Raw genomic sequence first — 13857 nt, forward strand, 5'->3', positions numbered from 1 at the left:
AGTTGTACATAATTCTGTACTTCTCTTTGACCATCGGGAAAAACATCAATTTAACTTTCCCTACTAAACTTACACAAAAGCTTTGTCAACTGAAAATGATTTTGGTGGGACAGATACATCGTATATGTTTTTTTTGTATTTATCGTCTGCTTGAAGTTAACATGCTAAGCAAATTGTTTAGTGTGTCGTAGTAGTTTTTTGCAGGGTGAATAATAACTGTGCCACTGTACCACTGTTATTTTTTGTTTAGCCTATTGCTGAAAAAAATCTAAGCCTGATGCTCAAATTGCCCATTTTTATGCAGATATTTACATAGCATACACAGCATACACTCATACAGCCAACTGCTGTACTGCCCACACCACTAAGTTGTTATAGTTCACTCATCAAGTCAAATTCTGTTAATACAGACACAGAGGGAGACAGAGAGGGGACAACAACAAATATGATGAAAGAAACAGACTGAAACAAAGACAAAGGGAGAAGGACAAGTAGAAGTGGAGATGTGGTACAAAGACGGTGAGGAGAGAGAGAGAGATGAAAGGAGGTACAGAGAGAGGGGGAATTGCTTTGTCACATCATATTTGGTGTTTGTGCTGGAGAGAATAGCTATCGCCTCCAACACATTTTCACACCATCTATAAATTACAGCCAGCGGCGGGTGAACGCTATAATAAAACAAGTTCTCGAATAATGCTTTAAAAATAGCAGCTCAGAGTGTGTGCCTATGTGTCTATGTGTGCTGGCATTTGTGTGCGTGCGTGTCCTGAGGGTTAGGGTAATCTCAGCGGATTGTTAATCCAGCCAGCTCCCTCACTCCCTGGCTTCATTAATCTGCCATCAGCCTCTGTCTCATTTTCTGGAGACACACATATACTCGCTCATACACACTCCCTGCACACACAGTCATTCACCTGCGCATACACACATTTACTCTAAAGTATAATAGTTAAGATTTCAACATGTCAAATTCAGTTTGTCTGTAGCATATTCAATATACATAATAGCCATTTAGTCAGTAAGTTAGTTTAAATCGTTAAGATGAGTTCACCTTTCCTACGCAGGATTAAGATTGCGCCCTGGAGCACGAACAAAAAGAACTCCTGCACGTCCTGGATGTGACGCTAAAAACAAAAGACAGATGCTGAACATGATTTAGAAACTGATAAATGGGTTGATCTTCTGTTGCGTTGCTGACATTTCTGAGCAGCTGTTAAATGTCAGTGGTTGATTTACTCAGGCACACTTGCTGCTGTTACCACTACAGAACTAAATCAACTGAGACTGAAATAGCCTCATACAGTACAGTTGTCATAGCCAACATGTTAGCAAACAGTTGCCTATTTATGCATCAGACAGACATGGAGCAACATTAACATTTATTTTGAGTTGTGTTTCTGTCTATTTGGCAGATGAAAGTCAAATACTCATCCTCCTTTTAGCTCTGATTTGGTCTCAACCAACTCCTATATAGCTTTATTTAGCTGCTACGTGCTTACTATATTGACTAACTTGACCAGGTAGTCAATAACTTGTCTCTCTCTCTTGTTTATCAGAGCTTTTTTCCTTAGAAACTGCAGCCTTCAGTAGAGCCTGTGTAGACTTTAGGAGAACTGTGGAGATCATGATGATCTGTGAGCTCGTTTTAATGAGCCACAATACACATCACCTGACTTACAGTTAATATAAAAACATTGATTAGTCCAGCTTTAAGGATCCAAACTGTACCACGTGAAAACAGCAGTGATCTATCAGCTCACTGCAGCCCTGCACCTGTTTAAGTTTTCATCCCTTCACTTTTCTTATCTCCTCCTCTTCGTCCTCTTCTTCACCTCCCTCCCACTGCTTTAACCGCTCCTCGTTCTTTTTTTGGTCTCGCTGTACCTCTCCTGATTCTCCAACCCTCTTTTAGTCTCACTGTCTCCAGTGATTGCTCTTCGACTGTGGCTGTAATTCTCTCCTCAGTTTCATAGTCCAATTTACCGTAATTGCTCATCTTTTCTTTCTTTCTTTTCTGCTGGTGAATACAAGGAAAGGTTTACACATATGTTTGCTTCTGGATCTTTATGTGCCCATCTGAACATCTGATATGATTTATTGTGATTACACAGTACAAGTACTATTACAGTGAAATGATTATTGTAGCTTGTACGTTGGTTGTGCATATAGGAAGGCTTGTGCGTGTGTGTGTGTAATAGGCTACTTTATCATCTGTCTGTTAGAGTCTCTTAGCAAAAGGATAGAAATGGGTTTAAAGCATCAGTAATGACTCTACTGAGTTCTACTTTAAATGCAAATTCAACTTTGTCAGGCTTTTATCCCAGACACACCGGCGATAACCAGGATGGTTATCACCCCCCCACACTTTTGCAAACTCGTCATACATGCTTTTTTACTTTGTCGCCCACAGACGCACACTCACACATAAACTCTTTCACACAGTTGCACAGATGCAAAAATACTTATACTTATTCTTAAATATAAACAGACAGAAGTGCTGCATACATGAATGTAGTGCTGAAACAGTTTATCGATTAGACAAGAGTGATTGACAGTATCCAGAGGTGCGTGTGTCTGCGTGTGTGTATAACTTGACTTTCTCCACTTTCTGGTCATTACTCTCAAATAAAAGCAAGTTAAATAAATAAGTAATAAATAAGTCTTAGAAGTAAATAAGTCTCATATGGTGCACCTTGACTGAAATGTTTCATATTTCACATTCAAATTGATTTCCATAAAATTCCAAAAGACTGTCTGCATCACAAATGACTTTTCTGTGAAATCCTTTGGACTCATTTTTCCAGTAGATGTCTCTCCCCTCTCACTCACTGTGCTCCTCTGCCCTGACTCCTACAGGCCAATAGGGGTGGTGGAGTGATTATTATTAGTGTAATTATTATTATTATTATTATTATTATTATTATTATTATTATTATTATTATTAATATTATTATTATTATTATGATTAGTATCCACTGATGATAATCATAGGTGAATGAGCTCAGCTCCTGTTTCATGGTGTGCATCCATGCGTAAAGTGAGAAACACAGCTGAAGTCACCCCAAAGATAAATGGTAAAGAGGGTGCACACTTTACTCTATGAACAACCAGGACCTTCACAGTGCATTTCAGACTAACCAGCTAGTGAAGTAGCAGCGTTCTTTTACAGCTGGAATGTAACTTTTGACCCAAAACGGTAAAGGTAAGACGTGTGCAGAGATTGTCTGTAATGTGTAAGCCAGGTTTTTATTATTTACATGGGACTTTCTGCTGGAGGCTGGAGGCTGGAGCTAACTAATTGTTACTACCAGCAGTGATGAATACTTAGTTTCCTGAAAAACCTTCTTATATCCATTCTTCATCCATCCATTCATGTTCTTCATGTTCTATCCGGCTCTGTGTGCACAGTAGAAGTACCAACGGCTGCCGGTACCGAGCTGCAAGCAAGGTCGCAGGAAAAACGAGGACTGGATTTCAGTAATGTTCTGAACAAGTGGAATGGACTGATAACAATGCACCAGAGGGGCTCTCTCTACCGTACACTATGAAGTGAAGGGACACTGACAGATTTATGATCACATTTAAGTCCTTAATGACAGGTTATATGATTATTTCTTTAAACTGATATGCTGGCCGCTTTACTGTATATTGAATTTGTCTGCATTTTTTTTGTAAAAAAAAAAAAGAAGAAGAAAAAAACACCAAACTATTTAGGGGGCTTAAGAATATTTTAAAACAGATCTAATGATGCCACTGACAGTATCGACAGTTTATGTGAAAGTGTTTCCAGTTAAAATTTGATGACTTGCTTCTTTTCAGTTTTGTTCAAAATTTAACCTCTTGGGTTTTGGATTGTTGGTCAGACAAAACATAATATTATATATAAACATAACATTGCTAGTGATTATGGTATTTCACCTCACCCTCCACACAAACAGAGACAGAAGAGCTGAATATCTGAACACATGAAATGACGCTTCTCCAAAATCCCTTATCTCTCATTCCTTTGCTTTCTTTCACTGTCTTTGTTTCTTTCTTTTATCTCACTCACACAAACACATCTTCACTTTCTCTCTTCACAAAGCTTAACTTCTTCAAGTAGATGAATTCATTCTTGCCTTCTCTTGCATCCCGTCACTCCCTCTCGATAACATACATGTACACCGGCCTTTGTACACTCCAAACTTCACTCCACTTCTGTATTAATTCTCCTAATTGGTTCACAAATCTTTACTTCATCATACTGTGAAAAATACTCCTGTCTGTCTTTCTTACTTATATACACTCACACATTTTTTCTCCATCAGCAAAAAGTGTGTTAAGTCTTACCTGTCCGCTCTCACCGTCTCTTCTCTCTTAGTGTTGAGTGTGTCCGTCTCTCTCCTCTCTTGTTCCTCTCTCCTTTCACTGACTTGTGTGTGTGGTTTCTTTTGTGTGTGTGTGTGTGTGTGTCCCAGGCGATGTTTGACTTTCGCGGCAACAGCGAGGCGGAGTTGAACCTGAAGAGGGGAGAGGTGATCTTCCTGCTGCAACGAGTTAACGCCGACTGGCTGGAGGTAAGAACGGAGAGAGAGACAGAGAGAGAGAGAAAAGGAGGGAGGGGGGAGGGAAAGAGTGGGAGAGTGGAAGGCAGAGAAAGATGGGTGAGAGGGAGGGATGGGAAAGAAATAGAGGAGGTGGAGGGGGAGAGGACACAGTGTAAGCCAAGAAGAAAGAGAAAGAGAGGAAAAATGGAACAAGAGAGAGAAAAGGAGGCATCTTGACCAGGATGGTGGTGGGTGAGGGGCTGAGGAAAAAGAACAGAGGAGGAAAGAGGAGAGTTATAGAGAGAGAGATGAAAGAGTGAGTGATGGGGAGGACAGAAAGATCAAAGAAAAGTAAAGGGATAAATGGGAGAAGGGGACTGTGACTGAATGAGAAAGATGGTCAAACATATATGGTCAGATCTCATAGAAATCCTTCTCAGAAGAGTGGTGTCGCATGAATGTCAGTAGTTTTGGGATGACATATTCAAAACTGTCACAGGGGTGTGATGTTAACGTATGCACACATGGCCATGTAGTGTCTATTTCCATTTTCATCAAGAGTTCATCGTTTTGTTCTTTTGTCATATGTATCCTTACTTTGGCGAGTTTTAAATGCACAAACAGCGGCTCCACGTGTTGCAGCAGTCAAAAAGTTAATCACAGAATATAATGCAACTAAAAAAACTAAAAAAAAAAAACTGTGTCATCCTCACATGGCAGCAGTGACCACAGAGTATCTCCTCCGATGTGATTCAAGGTGCCCTGCTCCAGTTTCCTTTAGAGGAACAATTACTTAATGAGCAAAATGTCCTGATTACACACCGCTAGTGTCACGTGTAAGTCACCACCATCCAAAAACGGGATGTGGGTCATTTTAATTAGCCGCTTAACATAGGAATGTAACTTGGAACATTGGTATAGGCAAACTATTGTTGTAGAAATTCTGCTTTGTCACACAGTGCCTAAAGAAAGGTCGGGAAACATGTTGAATAAAAATATGGAAGGTGTTGAGATAGAGTGTGAGAGAGAATCCGAGAGTGGGTGGGTGAGTGGGAGAGAGAGAGAGAGAGAGAGAGAGAGAGAGAGAGAGAGAGATGGAGGGAGGAGGTGGAAACCGATGCGGTGGGAGAGAGGGAGAGTGAGAATCAACATGGAGGAGGAGGACAATGCACTTATGGTGCCCCTAGTTTTCTAAAGAGATCCAAAAATCGTAACAGAAGAGGCTGATAATAATAACCTCATACAAAAATGTAAAACACTATCTTGTTTGTTCTTTTTTGGCAAATCATTCTCGTATTAAGTGTTTTATGGGGGTTAATGTAACACTTACAACTTGTGAAAAGTTGACTGAGTGCCTTTGATTTAGTCAGTGGACAGAGCGGCTATGGGTGGAGAGAGAGAGAGAGCGACACCTGAACAGTTTCAGGGTTCTCAAAGAAAAAGAGAATATTGGTGAGCAGCTTCTGTGACGGATGGCCAAAAAACTTAAGACTTAAAGGTATGATTTCACACTCAGACCTTTTTAAAAATGATGAATTGTGTGTGGGACTACCTGACTGATCTGTAGAAATGAGAAACTAACCCCTCTGCTGCAGCTTCTCACTGGAATCACATAGATGGTTAGTTTCTCAGTCAGTCATATGACTGAATTTTCACCATAAATGAAAAAAATAAAGTTGTGTATGAAGCTTAAACTGAAACACTCTTGCTCTGTGATGAGCTAGCGACTTGTCCAGGGTGTACCCCGCCTCTGGCTCCAGCCCCCCAGCGTGACCCTGATGAGGATAAGCAGTTACAGATAATGGATGGATGAAACACTCTTAACTGTTAAAAATAAAGAGTCAAACACCTTTTTACTCACAAGAGGTTGCAAGTTTCCTGGTTCAAACCTTGGCTGGGGCCTATCTGTGTGGAGTTTGCATGTCTGCGTGGGTTTTCTCTGGGTACTCCAGCTTCCTCCCACAGTCCAAAGACGTGCACTTAACAGGTTGACTGGTGACTCTAAATTGCCCGTATGTGTGAATGTGAGTGTGCATGGTTGTTTGTCTCTATGTGCCTTGTTCAGGGTGTACCCTGCCTCTCGCCCTAAGTCAGCAGTTACAAAAAAACATAATAATAACATAACTAATGTTAACTAGCTACCTACATTTTCACCTACAGTATGAGGAACGTACTTCAATGTGCTTACAGAGGTTAGAAGAGGTTAGTTTCTCAGGAGGTGCAGCAAGCTTTTGTATTTTGGTATGAATCGTAGCAAGGTGTAGCCAGGGACTGTCACTGTAGTCCTGTTCTGGGTTTTGCTCATTGCATCGTCGTCAAAACAAGGGTGATGTGATTTGAAGTAGTAGAAGAAGTACAGTTTAAGAAATAAAGTAGTACCTAGGAGCCAGGCTTTTTTGCAGCATAATCCGTATGAGGGACTAAATACTTTTGACTGTTCCCGTATGAGACTCTTTTGACTGTATATAGTGAGTAACTCAACTTTATGGAAGGCAATAAAAAATAATTGTACAACTTGAGGAAAAATGTCTTTTTTGCCACTATTAATCTCGGCAGTAGACAAAGAGGGGAAGAGAAAATGAAACACATTTGACTTGAATTGTGAACTGGAGGTTTTTTGTGAAATTAAATATAATACTGTATGAACTTCTTCTACCTTCTTTCGGCTTCCTCATTTTCACCTACAAAGGCTGATCCACTGTAGTTCAACCATTTCTATTAACAATGGGTCTGCTGTCCTTCAACCAAACAAGCCATTCAAGTATTCTCCACGTGTCGAGCAAGCTTTCATTTTGCATATAACCGTTACAATAATCTTTACAAGTGATGCTCTGAATTTCAGCATGAGGTACAATAAATGTGTACTGTCTTACTTACTATCTAGAAAATGTCTAGCTAAATGTCCAACATCTCAGTACAGATTTGAAATGATTATTTATTTAACTGTTGCCTGATCACAGGATTAATTTTTTTTTTTTTTACATAAAATTGTTGCCTTGTGAAGACACACACACATGCACACTCTCAGACACCAGGGGTGTAGTAAAAAGGCTGTGTAGCCGTTGAGTGCTTGTAACATCGGCAGGATATTACGAACAGGCTAATTAGTCTGGAAGGCTTCTCTCTTGATGCACGTCCATGCCGCTTCCTTGTGTTTTCTTTTTGTAAATCATCAGCCCGTCTCATCATTACATCAGTTCTTTATCATCTTCTGGGAATCATTTGCTGTTTCTCATGATCTCTTTCTTCTCTTCTCTCCTTTCCGCTCCTCATCTGTCCTCTTGTGTCCTCTTCAGGGCACAGTGAACAATCAGACAGGTATTTTCCCGCAATCCTTTGTGAAGATCATTAAGCCCCTCCCAGAGACAGAAACAGAACGTGAGGGTGAAGGCCCCACCTACAGCTGCCTGCGCTGCTTCCTGCTCACCCCCTCTGGAGTCGACACCAGGTATGTTTAGACATACAGGATGTCTTCTGTCATAAAATCTCTAAACAAGACAGAAACATTTGTAGAGCAGAGTGTCAGTTATATTATATTTCATCCTTAGGTTTTGGGTACCGTACTTACAAGCCCCCACTTGAACTTTGTTCTGTGTAGATGTCGTAAGTAACAGGACAGATTGTGGGGAAAATTAAGGGTGACTCAAGCACATGCAGCTCCCCAGACTTTAGGTTGATATAGTCTTGCCTCTCCACAATTTGCAGTGCCAGCGTTGGATAGAGGTTTGGCTGAAACCATTATCATCTGCTCTCTTATTTGTATTTTGTTAAACCAATCACAATCATCTTGAGCGGTACGAAGCCCATGATGGAGCAGTGATGCTGCTGGAAAATTGACTTGGAAGATAGCAAAGAAGTGAATTCTTACTAAAAGTAGACCACACACTTCTCAGACTTTGGGACCTTTCAAAAACTTAGTTTGTAATTTGTAGAAATCTTTAACAGTTTGAGTGTTTGTTTGGTTTTTATCCTCAGAAGTTATTTAGATAAGATTTTTTAAAGAGCAGTGTGTAGAACTTAGTGGTGTAGTTGCAGATTGCAACCCGATCTCCTGTCCCTCTTAGCGTGAGGGAGAAACTACAGTGGCAGATATGAAAAATTCAAAAGGCTCGAGCCATTGTTTAGTTTCACTTCTGTAGAAAAATAGCAGTTCAAAACATGTCAGGCTTTCTGGAAGGCATCTGCAGATACAAAAGTCTCATTCTAAGGTAACAAAAACATAACGATTATTATTTTCAGTTATTATACACTAATGAAAACAGAACACATGCTTTAAATAGAGAGAGAGTCAGCAAAATGAAATGTGAATTGTAGATCTACTTCAAAGAGATGATTGTGTGTTCCTTCTTGCAGGGATGTGTGTGTACAAGAGGCCCTCACTATCCAGCCGACGTACAAGGAACTGCTGTCTCGTATGAGGTGGGTGTATACCAAAGTCTATCTAGACCTTTCTGAAACTTCTGTCACTTTTTGTCACTCTGGACACTAAAGGTATGTGTTTCATGTGATGTTTTTATTTTATTTACATTCGTGTCAGAAGAGAAATGCAAGGGATTTTGTGGGTGTTGAGAGCTGAATGTGGTTTCACTGTGGAGGAGGAAATGATTGTATGCAACCTCACACCTGTGAGTGAATTGCAACACCTTTCGAAAAATGTGATACTAGAACATGAAATATTTGATGAAGGCTTGAAGTGAAGGCAGTGAAGCATATTTTTTAATTGAAAACCTTAAAATCTTAAAAGCCTCTTATAATCATTTTAGCAGTTTCCTAGAATTATTTCAATGAAAAAGTGCTAACTGCTTACTAATAATCTTTGACATCGCCTTTGAAAAACATTTCTGAAGTGCTAAAATGGCTTCAATAAAACATGTTAACATCAAAATATGGTGATTCAGTCACAAATAAAGCGTTTTGATTTCAAATGTTTTGCTCAGCAGGGCAGATTTCCATATCTAGAGTTTCTCCTGGAGATGTACTGATGAGCCGAGGTGATTGCTGACGTTTGTGATCACACTTTCAGCATTTCACTCGCATCCCTCAGCGTTTTTTCCCCTCTCCCACTGCACCACCATCACGGGGCGCATGTGCTCATTGCACTATCATATCTGTTCTTGTTCTCTTTCATTGTCTCGCTCCCTCTATTTCTCATTATCTAGTAATTTAGATAGGTGAGCGCTGTGGTGATTAGCCCTCCCCATTCATAATCAGTTCATTTCTTCCGCTTATCTGCTCATTATTGTTTTTCTGTGTTCATGCCTATTGTTCCCTGGAGTAGGATTGATGAGACCCTGGTCTTGAGTCTTAATATGGCTTGGCACTGATAAAGGGGAGGGAGAGAATGAAAACAACAGGGGAAGAGAGAGTAGTGATGGTGATGGTGGCATGAGGAGATAGTACCTAGGAAAAGCAAAGAGATAGGCTTGCATCATGCAAAACAGGTAGTGTACACAAGAGTGTAGCTACTGAAAATGTCGCTAAACTGCCAGATAATGAAATAAATGCAAATATAATTGTTGCCTCAAGTATAAATGAGTCCAAATTTGAATTAAAGCGGTGAGTTTAATAAGCTGTTTCATCACATTTACTTGTGATTATTACTAATTTTGTTTCGTGTGTGATTTTAAGTTTGCAAGATTAGCATTAATGTGTTGTAACACATTGATATTTTTGTAAATTTATCACACACTATCACTGTTCAAGCAGAGAGACGCTTCACGCTGCTGGTGGTGATACTACTGAACAACACTATTAACACTTGCATCAACTCTTTCTGAGTTTGTACAGTGTGTAACTGTATACATTGTGATCACACTGCTACTAAAAGAAAGGGATACCATATGCTTTTTCCACGGGACTGCTAATGCACGTCCTCTAAAACATCCTTTCATTGCTGGTGGCAGGAAGCGACTTTGAATACCTCTTTGCTTGCCCTTCATCGGATGTAATACATCATCATGCTCTGCCTCCGGGACTCCAATAGAAAAGCTCATAAACTATGACTATTACTGTTTTTTCTCTCTTATTAACCTGAAAAAAAAAAACACAACTGTGTTCCTGCAAAAGGAAAAGTGAATTTAGAGAAGGTGGTGCAGTTGTCAAACTTCATATCTGCACTTATTACTAATTTCCTTTGGTCGAGCACATGTTTTCTTGGTGATAATTTTCACAGCAAAAATTTTAATTAAACTGTAATATATCAACAAAAGCCTTGCGGGGCAAGTAATTTCCTTCACTGGAAGTATGGTGCAGAGCTTTCTTCTAATGTGTCATTAAATATCTTTATTGCTTTTAACATTAAAGCAGACCACCACTTAATATAAAAGAAACATATAAAAGCATGGTTATATTCTCATTAAGATGAACCCCCACACAATAACAATACAATTATGTTAATAATAAAATGTAAACCCATAATAAAAGAAAAAATAAACTGAAACAAAGAAATATTTATAGATTACAGCCACTCGATGTTGTCACATTATATGTTAAAAGTTGTTACGTGCAGTGATTTTTGTCCACCTCAAACAAGCACAATTAGTATCTCTAATGCTTTTGTAAAATAAAGAGAGGTTGTTGTTGCTCTGTCTTTATTTCTCTGTATTTGTTTTTAAGATATATTAAGATTAAACTGATACAGATTTGGCTGCATTTTGAGCTTGACTCAATAGACCTTTTTTTTATTGTGGATTTTGCACAGATATTACTCTACAAAGGTACTCAGAAAGCTGGGCATGTTAAATAGTATAACATCTACATTGTCAGTCTTAGTTTTATTTACGGAAATCTGCCTCTTCTCTCTTCACTCTTCTTCTATCTTTTTTGCTTGCCATGGTTTGGAAATCACTTTTGTTTTTATTTATTGTCACTTATCGGATAACATATACTCCAATATTGATATATCTAGGCCAGTTTCAGTTGATAATATCGGCCAACTGATGTATCAGTTGGGCTCTAATCTCTGTCGCTTTTCTGTATCTAGCATAAGTTTTTGGATGTGTTTGAGTTCGGAAATTCTTCGATCTTCGGTTGTTTCAGTTTAAGTCGGATTGCTGTGATGCATTATACTTAAAAGATTAGAAGAATAAAGTAAAACATGGGGTTGAAAACATCTGAAGAAAGCCAGCATCTGAGGTCATTCCCTCCCTGTTCTTGTCTCTCCTCAGAAACGTCTTCAAGATGGACGACATCGCCCTGAACTACCGCGATCCCGAGGGCGACCTCATCCGTATCCTTGACGACGAGGACATCCAGCTGATGATCAAGGAGGGCAGAGGTCAGCAGGGAAAAGTCAAGAGACCGGTCAATCAGTTTCCATGGGAACTGCACGTGACCTTGGTCTCTGACTTTTCTGTTTACAACACTGAGGCCTGAGAGATTAGAAATCAAGAGAACTGGACAAGATACTTGTATCCTTAAATCAAAACAATGAACTTTACCAAGTGAATATTGTTGCTGATTTTGGCTGTATGTGTTGTTTTTTTACCCTATTCATTCATTCACAGTCTCATTTGTGTTAAAAATATCACTGCTGTGTCACAAATTTCAATTAGCAATAAACTAATTTAATAACATTTCTACATTTTGCATGCCTCAGTGTTTTTTTTTTTCCCTTGTTGGAATTTGTTATCACTTATTGTACACTGAAGAAGCAGGGCCTAGTACATGCAGCGCTAGCCTGTGAGCCTTCACTCAGGGCATTAAAACCATTCTTAAACATGATCTTCTTGCCAGATCCTTCTGTGCGCCTGTGAATGGGGATGAAAGTCAGAATTTTGAGTATTGATTAAGTCTGTCAACCGACTATAGATATTTAGTGTTAATTTAGTGCTAGGTCACCCGCTCACACCCTGCATTCACATTTTATCCATGTGTCTGCATTTCATTCACCACTCACCTTAGGATATTCAAATACTGTATCGCCTTTGCTGGCAGGACAGTTTTTCCTCATCTCTAATGCAAAGTTATTCCGCTCATATTCCTCTTTAACAACCCTCTCCCTGGCAATGTGGAAGTTGGGCATCTTTAAAAAAGTTGCTTATCGCACTAGAGGCGACTGATACCTTCTCAGACTTGGGTGTAAACACACGTTATTCCAGTGTGTGTTTTGTTTAGGAGTAAGCATTATTGGAAAAATGACAAATCCAGAAGGAACATGAAACATGCACATTGATTCTGTGATGGATTGGATTTGACTGCACATTAACATCTTATTAAAAATGGCTCTTTTTGTACTGAGAAAAGACAATTCAAACTTGAATCCAAAACAACAGGTAATTTGGAGCAGCTGAAACAAAGGTAATGCTCTATTCTGCAGTGCAGATCAGATCCCTGGACACATGTTAGTGTAAATGGTGGTTTTACAGGTGTTAATGTTTATTTTTGTCTGGTGACAATCTACTCCCGTGAGGCTCAGTATTGCCGCTCATGGCATCAACATAGGTGCACACCACAATAAATCACTCTCACTCAGATGTTATGTTGGTATGCAAGAAGTGTAAAAGGTATTAATGTTTGTAGGCTGAAAGCATTAGAAACAGAAGCAAACCCCGAGGTAAGTTAGCAACAATGCACAGACAGTGTCTTGTAAAGACACACAGGTGAACACACACTTTGATTCATCTGAGTTAAAATTAAAAGTACACAGGGAATTAAATGGATAAAGAGGACATGTCCTTGATCAACCAGTTTGTCTTTGCGATAACTTTATTTACATATTATTCTCTTTCCAATTACATTTATTGCCCTTTTCATTTCTGAACAGAGATTTCCAGTGATTGACAAGCACAGTGACATTGGGGTGACCTTGGCAGAGCTGGATTGAAATAAACACCATGTGGTACTCACTCGGAAAGCAGCCATACCTCATGACCACAATCACTTTTTACTGCATATGTTATGCTCTCGCCACACGAGACAGGCTTTGAGATTGCTTTCCATCCCTGCTCGGTTTTTGTTGTATTAAAAAGAAAAGCCCATCGCTGCCACCGTGGTCTGAACCTGCTGTCACATTTTCCACTTATGTTTGGCTGATGCTTTCATCCAGAGCAACTTAACGCTGAGTAAACATGCGAGGCTTCATGCCCTGTTCAAGGACACTGTTTACTGATGGACGGTGTGGCTGATCAGAGTTGTTAAGGGGTTTTCTGAGGAGTCAGAATTAATCTGCCTATTTGTCAGCTAGTGGTAACTTTCTATTTAATGTACAGACACCAGAGTGGGACAGTAAATAAGTATTTTTCCCTTGTGTTACACATTTCCGGTTTTAAAAGCAACATTTTTTCTGTCAAATCATATAATCATATCAGTATTCAGTATTGAGTACCTGTAC

General features: G+C 39.4%; 2 protein-coding genes across 3 annotated transcripts in view; one reads left to right on the top strand and one right to left on the bottom strand.

The window, feature by feature from the left end:
- pvalb7 (parvalbumin 7) overlaps positions 1–4395 on the bottom strand; it is a 34493-nt gene extending 30098 nt beyond the window's left edge. The window contains exon 1 of one of the 2 annotated variants that reach the window (XM_019253809.2): positions 4330–4395. The gene's annotated coding sequence lies outside the window, so the exon portion shown is untranslated. The remainder of the gene's footprint in view (positions 1–4329) is intronic. The other variant, XM_019253808.2, reaches the window with a different exon arrangement.
- The window catches only part of ncf4 (neutrophil cytosolic factor 4), a 29700-nt gene extending 17592 nt beyond the window's left edge, over positions 1–12108 (top strand). Inside the window, exons 7-10 of the mRNA XM_019253806.2 lie at positions 4458–4556; positions 7823–7974; positions 8880–8945; positions 11693–12108. Of these exons, the coding sequence (XP_019109351.1) occupies positions 4458–4556; positions 7823–7974; positions 8880–8945; positions 11693–11900 (525 nt within the window). The 3' untranslated portion in view covers positions 11901–12108. The remainder of the gene's footprint in view (positions 1–4457; positions 4557–7822; positions 7975–8879; positions 8946–11692) is intronic.
- The last annotated feature ends 1749 nt before the right edge of the window (positions 12109–13857 follow it).

This window comes from Larimichthys crocea, chromosome X, assembly GCF_000972845.2.
Source record: "Larimichthys crocea isolate SSNF chromosome X, L_crocea_2.0, whole genome shotgun sequence".
Taxonomy (NCBI): Eukaryota; Metazoa; Chordata; class Actinopteri; family Sciaenidae; genus Larimichthys; species Larimichthys crocea.